Raw genomic sequence first — 22,656 nt, 5'->3', positions numbered from 1 at the left:
GAGTTCTACAGGTCCTTCTCAAAAAATTAGCATATAGTGTTAAATTTCATTATTTACCATAATGTAATGATTACAATTAAACTTTCATATATTATAGATTCATTATCCACCAACTGAAATTTGTCAGGTCTTTTATTGTTTTAATACTGATGATTTTGGCATACAACTCCTGATAACCCAAAAAACCTGTCTCAAAAAATTAGCATATTTCACCCATCCAATCAAATAAAAGTGTTTTTTAATAACAAACAAAAAAACCAACAAATAATAATGTTCAGTTATGCACTCAATACTTGGTCGGGAATCCTTTGGCAGAAATGACTGCTTCAATGCGGCGTGGCATGGAGGCAATCAGCCTGTGACACTGCTGAGATGTTATGGAGGCCCAGGATGCTTCAATAGCGGCCTTAAGCTCATCCAGAGTGTTGGGTCTTGCGTCTCTCAACTTTCTCTTCACAATATCCCACAGATTCTCTATGGGGTTCAGGTCAGGAGAGTTGGCAGGCCAATTGAGCACAGTAATACCATGGTCAGTAAACCATTTACCAGTGGTTTTGGCACTGTGAGCAGGTGCCAGGTCGTGCTGAAAAATGAAATCTTCATCTCCATAAAGCATTTCAGCCGATGGAAGCATGAAGTGCTCCAAAATCTCCTGATAGCTAGCTGCATTGACCCTGCCCTTGATGAAACACAGTGGATCAACACCAGCAGCTGACATGGCACCCCACACCATCACTGACTGTGGGTACTTGACACTGGACTTCAGGCATTTTGGCATTTCCTTCTCCCCAGTCTTCCTCCAGACTCTGGCACCTTGATTTCCGAATGACATGCAAAATTTGCTTTCATCAGAAAAAAGTACTTGGGACCACTTAGCAACAGTCCAGTGCTGCTTCTCTGTAGCCCAGGTCAGGCGCCTCTGCCGCTGTTTATGGTTCAAAAGTGGCTTTACCTGGGGAATGCGGCACCTGTAGCCCATTTCCTGCACACGCCTGTGCACGGTGGCTCTGGATGTTTCCACACCAGACTCAGTCCACTGCTTCCTCAGGTTCCCCAAGGTCTGGAATCGGTCCTTCTCCACAATCTTCCTCAGGGTCCGGTCTCCTCTTCTCGTTGTACAGCGTTTTCTGCCACATTGTTTCCTTCCAACAGACTTACCATTGAGGTGCCTTGATACAGCACTCTGGGAACAGCCTATTTGTTGAGAAATTTCTTTCTGGGTCTTACCCTCTTGCTTGAGGGTGTCAATGATGGCCTTCTTGACATCTGTCAGGTCGCTAGTCTTACCCATGATGGGGGTTTTGAGTAATGAACCAGGCAGGGAGTTTATAAAAGCCTCAGGTATCTTTTGCATGTGTTTAGAGTTAATTAGTTGATTCAGAAGATTAGGGTAATAGGTCGTTTAGAGAACCTTTTCTTGATATGCTAATTTATTGAGACAGGTTTTTTGGGTTATCAGGAGTTGTATGCCAAAATCATCAGTATTAAAACAATAAAAGACCTGACAAATTTCAGTTGGTGGATAATGAATCTATAATATATGAAAGTTTAATTGTAATCATTACATTATGGTAAATAATGAAATTTAACACTATATGCTAATTTTTTGAGAAGGACCTGTATTTTCCCCCTTTTACTGTACACCCCCTTTTCTAATTTTAGACCATGTTGAACATATTGGAGAAATTCCCTTCTCACAGGTGGTTCCGCGTTTATCCAGTTTCGTGCTATTACTTTCCTGGCCATGTAGAGTAGCCTAGCAATTGCAATCTTCCAAGTATTGTCAACTCCAATTTCTTCCACATATCCCAGCACACATACTATCGGGTCTCTAACAACTCTGCACTTATACGCTGCTTCAACTCGGCTCAAAACCACCACCCAAAAGGCAGCCAGTCTCGGACACGTCCACATCATGTGATATATTCCTGCCTTCTCACTCGCACACCTCGGACACCCAGAATTGGCACGCAATCCCGCTTTGTATAACACTTCCGGAGATTTATATACCCTATGCAAAATGTATAGCTGCGAGAGCCTATATGGTTCACTCAAGGATAGTCGCGGAACCCACTCCATCACCGATTCCCAGGTTTCATTTTCCATCGGCCCCACTTCTCTCTCCCACTTAGCTCTCGCCTTTATAGGGAAATCTAGCAGAAATGTGTGCATAAGGTCCTTATACAGAGTGGAAATAACTCCCCTTGTAGTACCCTCACCACACACATACTCCAACACTATATCATCTTGAACCCTGATATCAGCCTTCTTATTCTGAGCTCTAAAGGCATGTCTCATCTGCGCATACTGATATTCCCCTGTGGAACGCAAACCAAATTCTTCCTGCAATTGGGAAAAGGACTTCAGCTCCTGCTGCTGGATTATCTGGTGAACAAAGCAAATTCCCTTATTCTGCCATTCCATCAATCCTCCCAGGGCCTCAAAATCCTTTAAGTTGTGGTTAGACCATATCGGTGTGAATTTAGTCAACCCTGTAACCCCACGAATCTGCCTTAATCTATTCCATAATTTACGAATCAGGAACAGGGTTGGGTATATTTTCCCCAGCGCGCCCAATGAGCCATCCTCCAAACACCTGGCCATCGGTCGTCGGTCCGTCACCTCTTCCAATAGCTGTTGTACTGCACTGGATGACGCCCCTCGCGCCCAGCCCTTCAAATGCTGGCTCTGGGCCGCAAGGAAGTATATTTCCGGGTTGGGCAAAGCCAAACCACCATCTTCCTTGGGTCGTTGAAGCGTCTCCAAGCTAATACGTGGATATTGTCTACCCCATATCAAACTTCTAAAGAGGGCATTAATCTGCCTGAACTTCCCCCGAGGGATCCAAATTGGTGCGTTATGCAGAACATAAAGAATTTTGGGCATAAGGACCATTTTAATAAGGTTTACCCTACCGACGACCGATAGATGTAGCTTATTCCAGGCGTCTACCTTTGCCTTGAGTACCCCCATAACAGGAGTCAAATTTCTTTGCAGAAACTCCGCCACCGGCACCGAAATCCATATTCCAAGATATTTAAATTGGGAAACCACCTTCAGCCTCTCATCCCCAACATCCTCACTCACATTCTCTCCTACGTCATCCACTCTAAAAAGAACCGTCTTATCCCAATTAATTGTTAGTCCCGACACAGTACCAAATCTCTCAACAATTTCAACGGCCCCTCTTAGTGAATTGTCTGGATCCTCCAGGAACAGCAAAACATCATCCGCATATAACGCTATTTTTTCCTCTACTTTGCCATACCTAAACCCAGGGACCCCATCCGACTGCCGAATCTTAGCAGCAAGAGGTTCTACAGCCAACGCGAACAGGAGGGGTGAAAGCGGGCATCCCTGCCTAGTACCCCTAGCCAGCCCTATAGGACGAGATAGCTCCCCATTTACTCTAATTCTGGCGGATGGTAATGAGTACAACAGCTGTATCCAGGCCACAAACTGCGGGCCAAACCCCATACATTCCAGCACCTGCCAGAGGTACCCCCATTCGACGCTGTCAAACGCCTTGTGTGCATCTAGCGATACAATCACTCTTCGACCACAGTTATCAGACTCTACCTGCAAATTTACATATAACCTCCGCAAATTGATCGCCGTTGATCTATCCGGCATAAAGCCAGATTGGTCCGAATGCACCAGACTCGCAATAACACTAGAGAGGCGGAGAGCCAACACCTTGGCCAGAAGCTTGACATCAATTGTTAGTAAAGAAATTGGGCGGTACGACTCCGGTTTCCCCAAGTCCTTATCCTCCTTTGGAATGACCACTATTATGGCCTCTCTCATAGAGGCTGGCAAGCGCCCACAAGACCTAGCTTCCTCCAATACCATTTTTAATCTAGGAATCAACACTTCTGCCAACCCTTTATAGATCTCAGCGGGTAACCCATCGACCCCAGGCGCCTTCCCATTGGCCATAGACATCAATGCCCGACTCAATTCCTCCTCAGTGATAGGGGCCTCAAGGCTCTCCCTATCTGCCTCACTCAGTCTCGGCAAATCCAGACCTTCCAAGAAAGTCAGTGCATCCTCGACCGATTCACCAACCCGAGAGGAATACAAATCTGCATAGAAGTCCGCAAAGGCTCTCAAAATTTCAGGTGTTTCCGTTATTTTACCTCCACTAGCAGAATCCAAAGAGTGTATATATGAAGAACCTCTCTGAGCAGCAGCCACTACCGGCAGCATATGTCCCACTGTTTCTCCCTCCTGATAGAACAATACCCTTTGGAAATCTCGTTTCCTCTCAGCTTTGCCTAGCAGAATTTTTTCCAAATGATTTTGTGCGTTTTTCATTCTTCTCTCTGCCTCAGGGGTTCCCAGTGTGGCCATCCCATCCTCTGCTTCCTTCAACTCCTCAACTGCCGCTTTTTCTACCTCTCTCGTCCTCCGCTTACACCTACTAATGTCCCTAAACAGTAGTCCCCTCAGGTACGCCTTCATTGCATCCCAAATTGTAAGAGCGTCGGCGCTTCCATCATTTAAGAGAAAGAATTCCGCCACCGCTGTTTAACCACTTTAATGATGCTTTCAGAGTGAAATCATCATTTAAATTACACTTTTAGAGTGACCGTGTCATTCAAGATTTCTTGATCCTGATGGCATGTCAACTCTGATGCCCATTTCCCCAACCCTCAATGTGATTGCTGGTGCCGATGGACTGACATGTCAGCCAAGGGTATTATTAAGGCCCCCATTATAACCACCATTGTGCTCCTTGGAGTGCTTTTTCTAGAATTTGTTGAAAAATTATCTTATGTCCCTTATGGGAAGAAACCAAATGGGAGGGAATAAAAAAACATTCACCTGTATGATAAATGTCATAAAGCAAAAAAAAAAAATTGAAATTCCAGAATTGCTGTTTTTTTTTTTCCAAGGCTCCTCTAAAAAGTGCACTTCTAAGTAATCAAAATGTCAGATGTACACCAAAGTGAGGACGATAAAAAAAAAAAGTTCAGCGTTTCCGACAATAAACAGTTATTTACAACATTCTGACCTTTTGTGAACTGCAGAAATAGAAGAAGAGAACTATGCTAGTTGGGCATCTCTGTAATTGTACAGACCAGAAGAATCATTTTGCCAGGTCTTTTTTTTACCACACACTGAATGCCATACAAACCATACCCTAAAAACAATTTTAAAACAATTTTTTTTTTCATGATTTTCAGTACATTTTATGGTAAAATGGCACCACTTCTCAAAATGTTTTCCTTTCCTTTTAATTTTCTATTTTAATAAAAATAAAATGGAAACCTCTATATAGCAATCTTCTCTGTGTGTCCTAAGGAGACCAATCATGCTCTTCTCTGCCTCCACACTGTCCTGTGTGTGGCTGTCAACTTTAAAAAAAAAAAGTTAGGCTGGTTTAGGATATAATGTACGGTACTAGTTTAAAAAAAGAAAAATGTTTTTGCTTTATAAGAAAGCTGCTGACCAAGTCTTATTTTTCCTACAGTACCGACTTTCTGACCTGCCATCCTTCAAATATTACACCGCCTGTTGCTTCTTCATCTTCGTTTGTAACTTTATAGTCCAGATGTTGGTATCTCCCAAGTAAGTGATCATTACATGTTGCTATATTCCAAGGGGCTACAGTATTCTCTATCCAAAAACGTGTAAAATATGAGGACCTGTTTGATAAATGCAGGCCTTTCAGTGATATGACCGTATGAGGCAGTACGTCATGTGAACATGGCATTTATAAACGATGGTAATGCACATTAATGCTATACTTCTTATTCTGTAATTGTATGGTATTGTGCATGTTTTTATGAAGATTTGTGTGCTTTATGAGAAGGCAGCCTCATTAAAATGGGGCCTGTGGAATGGCACCTTTCTGCTAATAAAACTGCATGGTGTAAACTAGTCCTACAGGAGTTTTTGACAACTTGTTTTGGACTGTGACCAACACTGCCCCTGCCATACCCTAATCTGTATTCTCTTTTTAGGAACACAGCCCTTGGCATCTCATATGGCATTTCATTCTTCTTATTTCTACTTTTCCTATTTGCCTGCTTTGCTGGACATCTGTCTGTAAGTGGCTTATGGGGCTTATTAATGTGTATATAAAATCATATTTGATTATTCCGTTGCATTGCGATGGCAAATTTTGTTGTATTTAAACTATAATCGGGTCGTGTGTATGTGTGGGCAGGGTGGTTTAGATCTTCTTAAAGAGTTCTGAGGACTGGGCATTTAGGCCTGGATTCATCGAGACCGACTTTCATTCCAGCCTTAGTAAGGCTTAGAAAGTCCTGATTAATTTAGAAACACACACCTCTTACTTTTAAGAGAGTCCTGATTAATTAAGGGACTGGTGTATAGAAGCATAAGGTATGCCACAACTTGTCATGAGCTAAACGACTGGGCATCATCATGCCCTACCCCCACCCATTTTGGCCAAGCTGGCGTGAAAATGGCAAAAGTCTATCAGATTGATTTCATGACCTAAACCGTTTGTGTGCCTAAACAGCAGCTCTTGTAAAGACAAGTCCATCCATAACTGTCGCTAGCCGGTACTTCCTCCGTTCCCGAGATATCACATTTATAGTCAATATACAAATGAGGCTGAAGTGCCTTTGGCATTACTAAGCACTCCTGTCGTCCCAGCCCAGGTCACGTAGTATAGATGTTTACTTTGTTCCATTACTGCACAACTCTGATCAGTGACTGTAGCTTTGATCCACAAATATAAACACACCTTATGTCATCATGAATTCAGACTGCTGGAGTGTTCTCATGCTTTACACTGCAGCACTGCTTGTTCAGATAAAAGCTGGGCATAAGCGCAGACTTGCCAGGATGTCAGTACATATAAAGATCTTTCACGGCCAGGATACTACCGGTAATTATAAATGAAAGCATCTAAACCACTAATAAGAAAAAAAAAAGTAATGCAGCAACATTATCCCTAGTCAGAAGTTCTACTAATTGTTCATTAACTGTTAGTGATCTCTCGCTCCTCCTGGGTCATAGTAATGCTTTTCTTCTATGACTATTGGCCCCATCGGTGATTTTGTTGTTGATGTTTATTAACCTCTATGAAGATAATCGCAGCTTATTAACTTAGACCATTCAAGCTCTTCAGCCCAGTTGTAATTATTACAACGGCTAAAATAAGTCCTCATGTCTATGGCCACAGAAGGGCCAGTGAATATTTAGTGCTTCATTATGTGTTCAGTAACGATCTTTTATGTTTATTACTCCCAACAGAAATGTATCCTGAAAGGACCACAGCTTCTCCATTGGGTTCCTTCTCTCTCCACCGCTCTCTCCAGCCGGCCCTGGTTGCGAGTGCCCTTTGGAATCCTCACCATTCTCACGGTTTTGTTTATGGCAGTTTTTAACTTGGTAATTGATCACTTTTGTTTTTATGTATATTTCAATAATCGTCAGGAAGATCACTTCACTTGTCATACAGCTACATAAAAATATTGAAATAATACCTGGCAGGCTTACCTTTTGCAAGAATTAGGCTATGTGCACACATTCAGGATTTCTTGCAGAAATTTCCTGAGCAAAACAGGTCATTTTCTGCAAGAAATCCGCATGCGTTTTTCTCGCGTTTTTACCGTGTTTTTGTTGCGTTTTTTTGCGGATTTCCCAATGCAATTATATAGTGGGAAATCCGCAAAAAATCCGCAAAGTTAATGAAAATGCTGCGTTTTTTACCACGATGCGTTTTTTTTTCGCGGAAAAAAACGCATCATGTGCACAAAAATTGCGGAATGCATTCTAATTGATGGGATGCATAATTGGTTCGGTTTTTTTCACGTTTTTATAGCGAAAAAACGCGAAAAATCTGCAACGTGTGCACACAGCCTAAGACATTAGAATGTGTGTGGGCAGATTACCGAAGTGTCCAAATGTAGAGAACTGTGGGACACCAGCATTACCATTATTGCTGACCAGCCATGCCACGTGTTCTGTGCCATCAGTCTACTATGTGACACGCGAGCCTCTTGTTCTACAAGCTTTATTCAGAATTATCTTTTTTTTTTTTAGTGTTTCATAAAGCTGATCACTTATAGAGCTTTTTCATTCAGTTCTTTTTACCAGAAAAATTGTGTCCAGATGTCTCCATGAATTCATCACTAACTTCAGCGACTGAGACCCAAATGCTGTATAGTCTGCCGGTCAGTAGATCTTCAGTTTTAGTGAAATGTGTATGTCTTTAATGATATTCTACAGTGTGTGTGTATACACATTGATACACCGTCATTATTTCTTATTCATTTATTGTAAAACTAGATGGTGGCCCGATTCTAACGCATCGGGTATTCTAGAATATGTATGTAGTTTATTTATGAAGACTTAAGAATAATGCAATGAACACAGGATTTTCCTGGTAGAATATATACATTATCAGTGAAGCGGTGTTTAAAAATCCCGCGCCAATATCGCTGATTGGTTGCACCTGGCCAGCCGCAACCAATCAGCGAAGCGTGGTTCAAATCCCGGGCCAATTCGCGGCCGGACTGCGCCTGTCACTGATTGATAGCTGGCGAGACCAATCAGCGACGCGGGATTTCCTTACAGACAAACAGACAAAATTAGACGATTATATAGTAGATACCCGATGCATTAGAATCGGGCCACCATCTAGTATTCATATAAACATTGGTGCTTACATTTCTGTTTTAACCCATTGGACACACTACCATTGTTATTCTCCTGTCTTTATTTTAAGAGTCAAAACTTTATTAGTCATCTATCACTGTATGACAGCTTGTTTTCTACAGGATGACTTATAGTTTTCAAAGATACCATTTATTTTACCATATGATAAACTTAAAAACGGGGAACATTTTTATTCTCTCCCTTACACACTGTCCTCCATGTTGTTCTCTCCCTCACAGACTGTCCTCCATGTTATTCTGCACCTCACAGACTGTCCTCCATGTTATTCTCTCCCTCACAGACTGTCCTCCATGTTATTCTCTCCCTCACAAACTGTCCTCCATGTTATTCTCTACCTCAGACTGCCCTCCATGTTATTCTCCTCCTCACACACTGTCCTCCATGTTATTCTCTACCTCACACACTGTCCTCCATGTTATTCTCTCCCTCACAGACTGTCCTCCATGTTATTCTCTCCCTCACAGACTGTCTTCCATGTTATTCTCTCCCTCACAGACTGTCCTCCATGCTATTCTATCCCTCACAGACTGTCCTCCATGTTATTCTCTCCCTCACAGACTGTCCTCCATGTTATTCTCTCCCTCACAGACTGTCCTCCATGCTATTCTCTCCCTCACAGACTGTCCTCCATGTTATTCTCTCCCTCACAGACTGTCCTCCATGTTATTCTCGTTCTAGTATTTGTATTTAGTTTATTTATGAACGCTGATTGGTCCAGGCCGGCCGGGCATGACCAATCAGCGACGCGGGATTTCGATAACAGACAAACAGACACTTAGACAATGATATATATATATATATAGATCATTGTCATTATTTCCTTGTATGGTTAATTATACTCTGTTGTATGCCATGTGTCCTAGTTTGTTTTGTTTTTTTTGTTTTTTTAATAACGCTATTTCTTGTTGCACAGGCTGACTCAAAGCTGTATTCCTATTAGCCAAATGGCAGAAAAGGTTTGTTTTTACGCTGTTTTGGCTTCTAGGAGAACAGACCAACAGCTGCATTACATGAAATGCAAAGACTTTTTAGTCCTTAATGGAGTTCATGAATATGGGTGAGAATGTAATGAAATTGAAGAAAGTGCTGGTGTTGGTGACATATGATTTAATCCATCAATAATCGCCTTCTCCTTTCTAGTATTACGTGTACTGCTGTATTCTGGGGCTGCTGGCTTGCTCCACATTCCTGCTCATGAACTTTGAAGTCAAGCTGATCCTGCTGAGCATTGCCCTGGTGATATACAATATAATCTTCTTGCACACTCACAGCTGGCTATCTGACTGTTACATTGATTGGCTCGCTGTGAACCAGAACATTTCCAGGTACGCTGGAGCCGCCGGCCTTATGTTACTGCAGGCATCTGCAGCCTCTGCCATTACAGCTAATCTAGTACACAGCATACAGTGCAGTGTTCAGGTTGCTTCTTTTCTGTCAATAACAGATGTTGAAACATAATCGGTCCAAAAAATTATTAAAGAGAGGGGTGCTCTCTAATAGTAGGTGCTCAGAAGAAAAAAACTGTAAATATCAAAAAAGAACTCCGGCACACAGAAAATTTCCAAATGAGTAATAAAGTTTATTTCATAGACTTCTCAAATTTTCTATATTTCAAAAAATCAAATCCGCACACAGTGACGAAAACAAGATGAATATATCAGGTATCAGTTTCAACGTTTCGGCTGACTATGAGCCTTTATCAAGATAAACCTGTATCTGTAATGATATGAATAACAATCAGTATCATATAAAAGAAACAAACAAATAAATAAACCTAAATAACAGTAGTCTGCCCTGACATCTCCAGGGTATATCCAGCCCATATGTACGCATACATCAAAATATATATAAAGACCCATATATATATATATATATATATATATATATATATATATATATATATATATATATATATATATATATATATATGTAAACCTACTACAATGCGGAATGATATCCAAGCAGAAAAAAATTCAATATATCTGTCAAAATACTTGTGTATTTGTATATTTGTATTTCTGTGTGCCGGAGTTCTTTTTTGATAGAAACATAGAAACATAATAGGTGTTATAGTTTAGGAAGTCAAAATAAACATGCTCATGTTCACTCTGCAGAAAATGCGTTATATTTAATGTATGCTTTTCGTACATTAGGCCAGGAATCCTGAAGGAGCCGAAAGTTATGGGCAGCGTTTCATTGTTTATCTTCTTCTCAACCCTTTTGGCACTGGCCAGACAGGTGAGTCCTCGTCATTGTGTAGAGTATGCTACGGAGAAACAGATGGGAAACCCACTCTGCTTTTACTATCCCTAATCCATTGGCTGAGTGTTTTCATGAATTAAAAATGTTTTAACAGATAGAGTGGTGGCTTTTCTGTTCTGTTAGCTACCCTATTTGTATATTTATACCATTGAGGTTTAAACAATGGCAAATTCTATTCTGCAAACAGAGGACGGTGACTCCCACAATTTGGGGAATAATGAATGCAACATTGAGCCGCAAAACTGGAATTCAAGAGCGGATATAGTTCAGTGTGTTTATATATAAATATGATTCTATAAATATGAATACCGTATATATCAGATTTGTAGAAATATATATTGTAAGGTTCGTACCCGCTCAGATGCGTAGGAGGAAACAGGAGGCACATTCTCTTTAATGTCCATGTGGGTTTATTTACTCCATAAACCAGCAAGGCAGCAACAGAAAGGAAAACAGTCTGTACATCAGGCCGACATAGCATAAAAGTCCATAGAAGAGCTCTGCTCTTCTCAGGCCTGTGGGCACACAGGCTGTGCAATGTCCAGCACTCAGGCTCTATCTGAAGCCACAGACACAGAAGGGCTTCTTCCTCTCAATACACAGACTCCTGTCTGTAGTATCCAGCCTGGACACATGGAAATCTGTCTACACTGACAGACTCCCAAACACTCACTCCATGTGCTAAACACACCTCCTTTAGGTAGCCTGTAACCACACCCAGGTACCTATCACATGGCCAGTCAGGTGAGTGTGACATCACCACAGGTCCTGAAACACACATAGATAGGCAGGGTTATGTTACAGCGACAAGCCACCTATGTGACACATATCTCCCGTCGACTATACAACCTTTAGCCATGCTACAATATCTAATATATGATTGCCTAGAATACTACTTCCTGCAATTTGTGCCAACTTCCGTGGCTTTGTCCGGAGCTAATGTCCGGAGCTAATGTCCGGAGCTAATGTGCGGAGATAATGTCCGGAGCTAATGTCCGGAGCTAATGTCCGGAGATTAATTGCCTAGAATACTACTTCCTGCAATTTGTGCCAACTTCCGTGGCTTTGTCCGGAGCTAATGTCCGGAGCTAATGTGCGGAGATAATGTCCGGAGCTAATGTCCGGAGATAAGTGACGTCAACAGTGTCCAGTGTCTGATTGGTTGCCGCCTGCTGCGAGCGACCAATCAGAAACGTGCCGTACTGTGACACACTCCGCCCGCCATTTTGGTGTGATTTTTGAATTTTTACCTCACAGCAAGTTTCTACTGCGTGGAGGCGGGCCCAGTGACGTTGCTCTTCAAGCTCCTGCCGAATTTCGTCAAAAAAATGATAATACCATTTACCAAAACTATATATATTTAGTTGTGAAGTGGTTCAGTGACATTTTCACACCAATTTTGAACTTTTGTTTGGTGTTTTCTCCATATACTGCCTATTATTTTTGTTCTTTCTTACTATTATTTATTAATTGTATTATTCTTACATTTGAATAAATAAAGTATATATGGATTCTAGACTCCCGATTCTTTAGAATCGGGCTGCCATCTAGTATATTATATTTTGTCAGAATGAAATTTCATTGAATCACAAGTTTTTCTGTTTCTTTAATAGTACTTTACGTGTTATTTCTACTTTGTCTTCACATTTTTGCAGAATGAATTTTATTGTCGACTTGACTTTCTTTGGAAGAGGAAATTTAAAATGGAGCGTGAACGTATTGAGACCATGGAGAATCTCAATCGGGTTCTGCTGGAAAACGTCCTTCCAGCTGATGTAGCCCAGCAGTTTATTGGGCAAAACCTTAGGAATGAGGTAACAATAAATACATTTGCTCCAAGTACTGTTTTATCTCTTAAGTGTGTATGTGTTTATCTATTTATCTTATAAGCATGTCTTTTGTACCTGTAGGACCTGTATCACCAGTCTTATGACTGTGTCTGTGTCATGTTTGCATCGATACCTGACTTCAAGGAATTTTACACAGAATGTGATGAAAACCACGAAGGCCTCGAATGTCTCCGACTGCTTAATGAAATAATAGCAGATTTTGATGAGGTGAAGAAAAAAGATTGTACTGTACTAGGATTTGTTTAGAAAATCCGAATTTAGTCTGGTCATGAACAAAACTCACTTGCAACACGTGCCTTGGATGCTACCTTAAAAAGGGGCGTCCTCTTACCTATCACAATAGGCCAATAATGAGCTAAGCGCAGTCCACAGATGGTCCCCACATATGCAACACACTTTATGCTGCCACAATTTTACCAGGACAGAGAGACGCCTGCACTGAGCAATACACTAGTATACATGCATGCCCAGCTTTCCCAAGCTCCTGAATGGCTCACTACTTGCAGTCTGGCTACAAGGTAACACAACCAAGGTATTTTCTCTCCTCAAGATTGTGGGTACGTTAGAGCAACGAGGGACAAACTTTACATTTTTGATTTCATATACAACCAGAAGTACAGGGCTTATATTTTACAAAAGATGGACTAATAAAAGGACATACAGGCAAAAACGCTATAAAATACACCTTATGGGTTGGATCTGTGATCGCTTCTGGTGGAGGAGAACGCCGCAGGAAATATGGACAGATCTGCAAATACACTTTGCTTCTCTTGGGGTCTGACACGGATATTATTTAGATGACATGTTATAAAGGGTCTTACCAGACTCCTTACTTCTCTCTCTGCTGAGGTAAGAGGGGGATGGCTGAATAAATTCAATTCTAATCCAGTTTTAGCCCTCATTTCTGCTGTAGGTCATATTTTCACCCTTTAAACCTCCTAGAGCAAGAGTTTCCAAACTCCAGTCCACATGGACCCCAAGAGAACACATTTTCAGGATTTCCATAGTATTGCACAGGTAAGAGAACTTGTGACAATTTCTGATGTCTTGAAAATAATTTCATCATGAAGGAAATCCTGAAAACATGACATCTTGGGAGGCCGTCGGGACTAGATTTTGGGAAACACTGTCCTGGAGAACCAATATGACCTCATGTTACGGAACACTTTTAGGCATTCTATACACACCATATCTGAATATGATGTGTCCATAATTCAGGGAGATGTGGCGCTTCTGTGGGTTGCCAGGCACCAAAACCTTTGCAGATTTATCCACAAATGTTAATAGATGCCACAATCATGGATATATCAATAATCTGTAAAACTAGAACTACTAACAAAAAACCCCCTCAAAATATTGTTCTACCTTGTCTTGAGTATGCCACACAGACAGAGCAGTTGTACGAGATGAAAGGACTGAAACCCCAACCCAGATGGTTATCCAACATTGACAGCTACCTGTTAAGGCCCCTTCACATTAAGCGACGCTGCAGCGATACCGACAACGATCCGGATCGCTGCAGCGTCGCTGGAGAGCTGTCACACAGACCGCTCTCCAGCGACCAACGATGCCGGTAACCAGGGTAAGCATCGGGTAACTAAGCGCAGGGCCGCGCTTAGTAACCCGATGTTTACCCTGGTTACCATGCTAAAAGTAAAAAACAAACACTAGATACTTACCTACAGCCGTCTGTCCTCCAGCGCTGCGTTCTGCTTCTCTGCACTCCTCCTGTACTGGCTGTGAGCCGGAAAGCAGAGCGGTGACGTCACCGCTCTGCTTTCCGGCTCACAGCCAGTACAGGAGGAGTGCAGAGCACAGCGCTGGAGGACAGACGGCTGTAGGTAAGTATCTAGTGTTTGTTTTTTTTTACTTTTAGGATGGTAACCAGGGTAAACATCGGGTTACTAAGCGCGGCCCTGCGCTTAGTTACCCGATGTTTACCCTGGTTACCAGTGAAGACATCGCTGGATCGGTGTCACACACGCCGATCCAGCGATGTCAGCAGGAGTCCAGCGACGAAATAAAGTTCTGGACTTTATTCAGCGACCAACGATCTCCCAGCAGGGGCCTGATCGTTGGTCGCTGTCACACATAACGATTTCATTAACGATATCGTTGCTACGTCACAAATAGCAACGATATCGTTAACAATATCGTTATGTGTGAAGGTACCTTTACTCTGGATACACACTGATGTCTGCTCTTTATCAGATAACCTGCTTAAACTACCTATTCACAGCGGGTGGTGTAGGAAGTGATCCAATGCCCTCAGCCTTTGCTTTGTATAAATCGTAACCCCACTTACTACAGGAACTAAACTTTAACCCCCTGACAAGCCATAATCAAAAAGGCCAACATGATTTGTTGCTATATCTCACTCTATGAAGTAAACTTTTTTTCTTTTCCATCAAGGTGATCTCACCAGGGATGGGTGGTAGTGCACACCAGAGCTTCTGCCACAGTTTGTACGATTGGCTTGGTTGCTGCAGTTAATCATCCAATAAATAACTAGCAGCCTGATGCAAATATATTTATTCAATCATGCAATACCATGTAGCATGGTTGTATAAATGTGTTTTCACAATCCTACTGTATAACCTACAGCTTGTCCCATAAAATACAAACCCATACACACCTTTGTTGACAGAAAAATAAAAAGTCACCTGCACCATATACCCATATATACTATGGAAACAGGAACACATGGGCTACTCGCACAGTGAACAAGTCTATAGGAACCTGTTCACACTCCACCAAGAAACTTGAAGACACGAAAGGGCATAGTAGAACCAAAAACTCTCAGTTTCAAAAAATCGCAGTAATCTGCAAGTGCTAGTAAAAAGATGTAAAAAACAGGGTATTTGGTTGATACTTTTTTTGCAAAAAAATGTATACTGAGCTGCTCCACCAAACGTCACGGTATACCCATATCAGAGCAGTCCTAACTGATGTATGCAATCCCTATCTGATGTATTTAAAAACCTGATCATCTGTATACCTGTGTGCAGATAGCCCAAGAGGAGTGGTGGGTAACTCCCCAGTCTTGTAGACACAAGAGAAACTGAGTGTTTTTGGTTTTACTATGCTCTTTTGTGTCTTCAAGTTTCTTGGGTGTGTGTGAGCATGTTCCTACAGACTTGTTCACTGTGCGAGTAGCCCATGTGTTCCTGTTTCCATAATTGTTCTCTTGTGTCTACAAGACTGGGGAGTTACCCACCACTCCTCTTGGGCTATCTGCACAAAAGCTGTTCCACTCAGCATGTCCACATGGACTTTTCCTCTCTGAACCCTGTTCACACAGGTAATATACAGATGATCAGGTTTTTAAATACATGCGGATTACTGTGATTTTTTGAAACTGAGTATTTTTGGTTCTACTATGCTCTTTTGTGCCTTCTACCCATATATACTAGCCTACATCACCATAAAGGGCAACATATGTCAAAAGAAAGCAGCGCAAAGCAAATATCGGAGATAATACAACGTTAAATGAAAAGGTTATGACTCTAAGAATATGGTGACGCAAACACAAATGATTGTTTTAAAGTACCGGTAGTAGTAAAACAAAAAAATATATAAATATTTTCTGACCATATAAAGTGCTCTACTTACTGACCCCCAAAATTAAGATGATAAATGGCAAAAAATTCAAGACCTAAAAAAGACACATTAGCTGTTTTTTTCCATTCTCCCTGATAGAGTAGAAAAAATAGTCATCCCAAAATCTTGACTTTTAAGAAATGTAACTCCTCCAGGGAAAAAATAATCCCTCATATGGCAACGTCGCCATAAAAAAAAGATGACTCCTAGAATGTGAGGAAAATAATACTGCCTAGCCCAAGTAGGCCAAACTGATTCCAGAATTTAGGATCACCTCATCCTATATCATATTTTCCTCTGTTCATCCAGTAAAAAAAAACACATCAACTTGTGATATTATTCTGTTGGAAAATAGAGAAAATAGTCTTAAATGAAATATAATTGGTAGATGTGTATGAATTTGGGGCAATAGGATCATTGACCACATTCATAGTTATTAGAAGTAGGGGGAGCGGCTGTGTAATTTGACAAATCTAAGAGATGAGTAGTCAGCATTTTATACACTTGATTCTTTTCCAGCTTCTTTCAAAACCAAAATTCAGCAGTGTTGAAAAAATTAAGACCATCGGGAGTGCGTACATGGCAGCCACAGGATTAAATGCTACATCAGGACAAGAAAACCCACAGGTATTGAACCTCCCCTAAAGCCATTTTACACAGAAACTTGTATAAAAACCTCTCCCTACATTTCTGAATTATCCTTGTTTCTTTAGGATGGAGACAGAAATTATAATCATATTGGCATCATGGTAGAATTTGCAACTGCCCTTATAGGAAAGCTAGACTTGATCAATAAACACTCTTTTAACAATTTCAAGCTGCGTGTTGGTGAGTAAATGTCACATCTTCTTACACATCCCCAGTATTCCTTGTTTTCTACATTCTGCCTTGTACTTACAGTAACAGTGGTTGTAATATTTATTTAATAAAATAGTCATACGCATAAGATGATATGTATTACATAATTTCCCATTTTTATCAAGAAATTCTACTTCTTTCTCCCTCTGATCATTAATTTAAAAAATTCTCAGTTCCTGAATAAAATCTGTGTTCATTACTGAGATAGGAGATGACGGTTGGTGCTCATAACGTTCTATTTAGAGGGGACGAGGAGGGGGGGAGAACTAGAGGCAGAGCGCCTCCTCCCCCTTCTTGGTGCTCATAACGTTCTATTTAGAGGGGACGAGGAGGGGGGAAGAATTAGAGGCAGAGCGTCTCCTCCCCTTCTTGGTGCTCATAACGTTCTATTTAGAGGGGACGAGGAGGGGGGAAGAACTAGAGGCAGAGCGCCTCCTCCCCCTTCTTGGCGCTCATAATGTTCTATTTAGAGGACGAGGGGGTGGGAGAACTAGAGGCAGAGCGTCTCCTCCCCCTTCTTGATGCTCATAATGTTCTATTTAGGGGGGACGGGAAAGGGGAAGAACTAGAGGCAGAGCGCCTCCTCCCCTTTCTTGGTGCTCATAATGTTCTATTTAGAGGACGAGGAGGGGGGGAAGACCTAGAGGCAGAGCGTCTCCTCCCCCTTCTTGGTGCTCATAACATTTTATTTAGAGGGGACGAGGAGGGGGGAAGAATTAGAGGCAGAGCGTCTCCTCCCCTTCTTGGTGCTCATAACGTTCTATTTAGAGGGGAGGAGGGGGGAAGAACTAGAGGCAGAGCGCCTCCTCCCCCTTCTTGGTGCTCATAATTTTCTATTTAGAGGACGAGGAGGGGGGGAGAACTAGAGGCAGAGCGCCTCCTCCCCCTTCTTGGTGCTCATAACGTTCTATTTAGAGGCGAATAGGAGGGGGGAAGAACTAGAGAAAGAGCGCCTCCTCCCCTTTCTTGGTGCTCATAATGTTCTATTTAGAGGGGAGGAGGGGGGAAGAACTAAAGGCAGAGCGTCTCCTCCCCCTTCTTGGTGCTCATAATGTTCTATTTAGAGGGGAGGAGGGGGGGAGAACTAGAGGCAGAGCGTCTCCTCCCCTTCTTGGTGCTCATAACGTTCTATTTAGAGGGGACGAGGAGGGGGGAAGAACTAGAGGCAGAGCGCCCCCTCCCCCTTCTTGGTGCTCATAATGTTCTATTTAGAGGACAAGGAGGGGGGAAGAACTAAAGGCAGAGCGCCTCCACCCCTTTTTGGTGATCATAATGTTTTATCCTCACTGAATGCACATTCTAACTGTGAATTGCGAATTTTGACAATCAAACATCAGTGCTGGTGGAGAAAGAAGCGGGTTTCTCTGGTGAGACAATAGGTTACAAGGTTTTTATTTTCATGTGTACAATTGATTTATGAAATAAAAAATTAAAATGACTGTTACTCTTTAAATGATTCTTTCAGCTTTTCACATATTTTCACTATCAATCCTTCTCTGTCCCACCATTAAGGTATTAACCATGGACCTGTAGTTGCTGGGGTTATCGGAGCCCAAAAGCCTCAATATGACATCTGGGGTAATACAGTCAATGTGGCAAGCCGAATGGACAGCACGGGCATACTTGGGAAAATTCAGGTAATTGAGATACGTACTGACCACAGTGAATAGCGGGACCAGAATGTTTATAGTAGGAAGACGTTCTATTTCATTTCCAAACCTCACTTTCAGAATCCGTCCCGGAATTGGTTGTTTGAATTAGAGGATTCATTCAGATGTCAGTGATTTTTGATTTACTCAAAAAAATGTCCTGCTTCCACTCCTCCAGTAATCACAGTAGGACCACCCCTCCTCTGCAGCAGGCCCTCTCTATAGAGGACTCACCTCACCTGAGCCCACATCTACTCGCCCTATGATATTCTAGTGAATAAAAAAAATGGATTTCTTAATTGACACTGGCTGCCAGAGAATCACTTTTATCCTGTAAATTGCATCACACTTCTAAAAGTTTAATTGTTAATGAAGTGTTGTCATTTAGCTCTATCTTTGCTTACGAGTGCAATTTTCCTTTGTGAGCTATAGTGTCTCGGCCATTTTTGAGTGCTAAAAAGCATGCTGCATTATTTACTGGTGCTGTTTTTAATCACCATCGGTGTATTGTTTTCACTGCTCCCATTAGCACCGGATGCACTTCATGAGCAGAGAGAATGGAGATCTGGGCGGATGGTACTTTATTTATTGCCCTGGTTTCAATGAGGAATTTAAGTATCCTAGATATGATGCAAATGGTTAGGAATCCTGTTGTAAATTATTGTGTATCACCACCTTTCCCTATTAACAACAAACGTGTTCTCTCAGGTCACTGAAGAAACCAGCAAAGTCCTTCAGAAGCTAGGATACACATGTGACCGCAGAGGCGTCATCAAGGTTAAAGGCAAGGGTCAGCTGTGCACCTATTTTGTTTCCACTGACATGGCGCGTTCAAGTTCCCAGGGAAATGTTCTTAATTAGATTTTGCAATGTAATTGCACCGGCACAGTGAATTATCTACAGCAAAAGCACTAAGCAGGAATGCTCAGAAAAGTATGTTTTTTTTTTTTTTGTTTGTCTTTTTTTTTAGTCCTCAGCTACTAAAAGATAAAATAAGTGACCTGAACATGCCTAACTGTAACCAAAAAAACTTCTAGGACAACCATGAAATGTCAGTGCCATTGGAAGACAAGATCAGTTCCTAGCTGTGGATCAGGAACGATAAATTGTGCAACTTCATATGAGCAGATTCAGCGGACACTGCCATATAGCTTAAACCAAGAACCACTAGGCTCATGTTGCATTCTCAGAACTCCATTGACCTTGCATTACATGATGTAACTTGCAGAGTAACCTGACCTAGAACTGCTAGGAATCTGCCAAAGGACAGTGTCGTTACTCCCCCATGTGGGGACTAAGTGTACTGCTACAAGATAAACCTTGTCCTTCATCTCTGATACAACCCTCCTAGATAACTGGAAATGTGAAAGAAAATAAGCGAGCTGGGACTGGCCCACTACTGACCGCTAGAGAGGTGTTTCCTGTATTGTAATACCATTCAGTACAGCACTGTACATAGATATATTTATATACCGCAGCATCATTTCCGTTGTATTTATTCATCTTAATAAACTCTTGTTAATAAGCCCTTGTTTTGTATGTTTGGGAGCAGCCAAAAGAACAAAAATGTATTAATGTATTGAAAACAATATTACTTTAGGACAGCCAGGCTTTGGAAAAGTGTCATTGTAGGAGGTCCCAATTTATCACCGCATACAAACCAGCTTCATATCTGTTATCAGTGCAGATTATTTGCTTTACATTTGTTCTATATAACTTCATGTGGCTTGAAGGAATCCATGTAGAAATGTCTCCATTCGCTTATGTAGAATGGAAGGCTGCCTAAATGTGAACAATGCCATACAGAAAAGCTGGTCGAGCAAATATAACTCAAATAAAGTTTCCGTAAAATGTGTGCCCATGTACCCTGAATGTAGCGATGACTTATTCCAGGGCATAATGTTTACGCTCTACCTACAATGTACGGACCATTACTGTTTGCAGGTTGTCTTACATTCTTGTTTACATTCCATTGCCAATACTGTTCATTGGTATTTACAATAAAGGACTGTATTTTCCTAATTGGTATTATTTTCATCTCACAGCTTCCTAGATTGCCTAACACTATGTAAAATATTAGACATCAGTGAACATACTTATGCAGAGACTTTAACCCTATCCTTTTGATATGACACTTCAGACCTCACAAAATAAAGATATGACAGAGATTGCTATATACAATAGTGAAGAAAATGCTGCAAAGTTCCTATTGATCTCCACAAGAGCCACTGACTGAGTCTTCCATGCTATTTATGAGCGCCCAGAAGACTATTTTATAAGCGGCACAAACAAAAGCGGGTCTATTATTATATAGAAATCATATAGTGAGCTAATTTTACAGAACATTAGACCCTGGACACTAGTTCATCAGTTAATACCCTCACACAAAATAAAAAATCAGAACAAGCTGTGCAAAGACAAAATGATGAGCAAACGCCAGTTCTGGGAAGTGCATTACCAGCATTGCTTGTCACCTCAATTTGGATATGATTATGTGGGCCATGTAATGTACAGGTAACCTGCATGAGGCATGTCTTTATATAGCTACATGATCCAAATGAAAAATCTTCTATGAAGTTCAGTTCAATAACATTGCAGTGGTCTACATTAAATACAGCATATATGTGACCGCCTGAAACCTGTCTAAAAGACCACTGCAAAATGTTCAGTTTGCCTGATTTTTCTCTATAGGTATATTTTTTGAGTAAAATGTAAATTGTTCATTTATTCTATAAACTTCTGACAACATGTCTCTGAATTTCCAAGCAATAAATTTAGTATTTTTTTCTGAAAAAGGAGGAAATTAAAAAAAAACCAGTGCTTTCAGACCTCAAATAATGCAAAGAAATCAAGTTCTTAATAATATTACAAACAAAAATACTAATGTTTTAATTCAGGAAGAGTTCAGAAATCAATATTTTGTGGAATTACCATAATTTTTAATCACAGCTTTCATGCATCTTGGCATGCTTTCCACCAGTCTTTCACACTGCTTCTGGCGCAAAAATTTAAGTTCTTTGTTTGATGGCTTGTGACTATCATCCTCTTGATTACATTCCAGAGGCTTTCAATGGGATTCAGGTCTGGAGATTGGGCTGCCCATGACAGGGTTTTGATGTGGTGGTCTCTTAATTTTTGCCAGAGCTGTAGATGTCCGTGACACACACACATATATACATATTAGGTAGAAGAAAAACCTGTAATTCATCTGCCAACTTCTGTAAAATCACTGCAGTAGCTGACAGGAATAGAAGAGATGGATTACATACAGTAAATACAAATAAAATAGGTAGAAATATAGATGTCAGTGACAAACACAATTAGTACAGTGTGTGAGAAAATTAGTGGACATGTATTTACGGTAATTAATAAAAGATTATTTTGGGGAAAAAAGGGCATGTGCTCCTGCACAGTTTTCGTAACCAGCAGAGGGAAAACCAATGACTGGCGGCAGAAGTTTATAGCCTGGGAAGGGGGTAATACCCATGGAACTTCCCAGGCTATTAATATCAGCTCACAGCTGTATACTTAGCTTTTACTGGCTATTAAAATAAGGGAGCCCCCCAAAAAATGATGTGGGGTCCCCCTATAATTAATAACCAGCAAAGGCTATGCAGACAGCTGCGGGCTGATATTAATAGCCTAGGTGTGTGTGACTAATATTTCCTTTGAAAACGATGTGTAAATGACAGAACTGCTGTATGTAAAAGCTCTTGTTAAAATCGCAGTGCAATCGGATAGCAATCGCAATGCACTCAGATGTAAATCGGATGCTA

At 41.2% G+C, this 22,656-nt stretch overlaps 1 protein-coding gene across 4 annotated transcripts in view; it reads left to right on the top strand.

Annotated features, from left to right (window-relative positions):
* Nucleotides 1-20,902, top strand: part of ADCY4 (adenylate cyclase 4) — a 151,420-nt gene extending 130,518 nt beyond the window's left edge. For all 4 annotated transcript variants that reach the window (XM_069760942.1, XM_069760972.1, XM_069760964.1 and 1 more), the window contains exons 15-26: nt 5,477-5,574; nt 5,970-6,054; nt 7,234-7,371; nt 8,067-8,156; nt 9,802-9,986; nt 10,815-10,899; nt 12,579-12,737; nt 12,834-12,980; nt 16,893-17,000; nt 17,087-17,201; nt 18,744-18,868; nt 19,589-20,902. In XM_069760942.1, coding sequence (XP_069617043.1) covers nt 5,477-5,574; nt 5,970-6,054; nt 7,234-7,371; nt 8,067-8,156; nt 9,802-9,986; nt 10,815-10,899; nt 12,579-12,737; nt 12,834-12,980; nt 16,893-17,000; nt 17,087-17,201; nt 18,744-18,868; nt 19,589-19,741 — 1,488 coding nt within the window. In that variant the 3' untranslated portion in view covers nt 19,742-20,902. The remainder of the gene's footprint in view (nt 1-5,476; nt 5,575-5,969; nt 6,055-7,233; nt 7,372-8,066; nt 8,157-9,801; nt 9,987-10,814; nt 10,900-12,578; nt 12,738-12,833; nt 12,981-16,892; nt 17,001-17,086; nt 17,202-18,743; nt 18,869-19,588) is intronic.
* The last annotated feature ends 1,754 nt before the right edge of the window (nt 20,903-22,656 follow it).

This window comes from Ranitomeya imitator, chromosome 1 (genome assembly GCF_032444005.1).
Source record: "Ranitomeya imitator isolate aRanImi1 chromosome 1, aRanImi1.pri, whole genome shotgun sequence".
In the NCBI taxonomy this organism is placed as follows: domain Eukaryota; kingdom Metazoa; phylum Chordata; class Amphibia; order Anura; family Dendrobatidae; genus Ranitomeya; species Ranitomeya imitator.
Note: the sequence above shows the minus strand (reverse complement) of the source record. Positions and strands in the feature narration are given on the sequence as shown.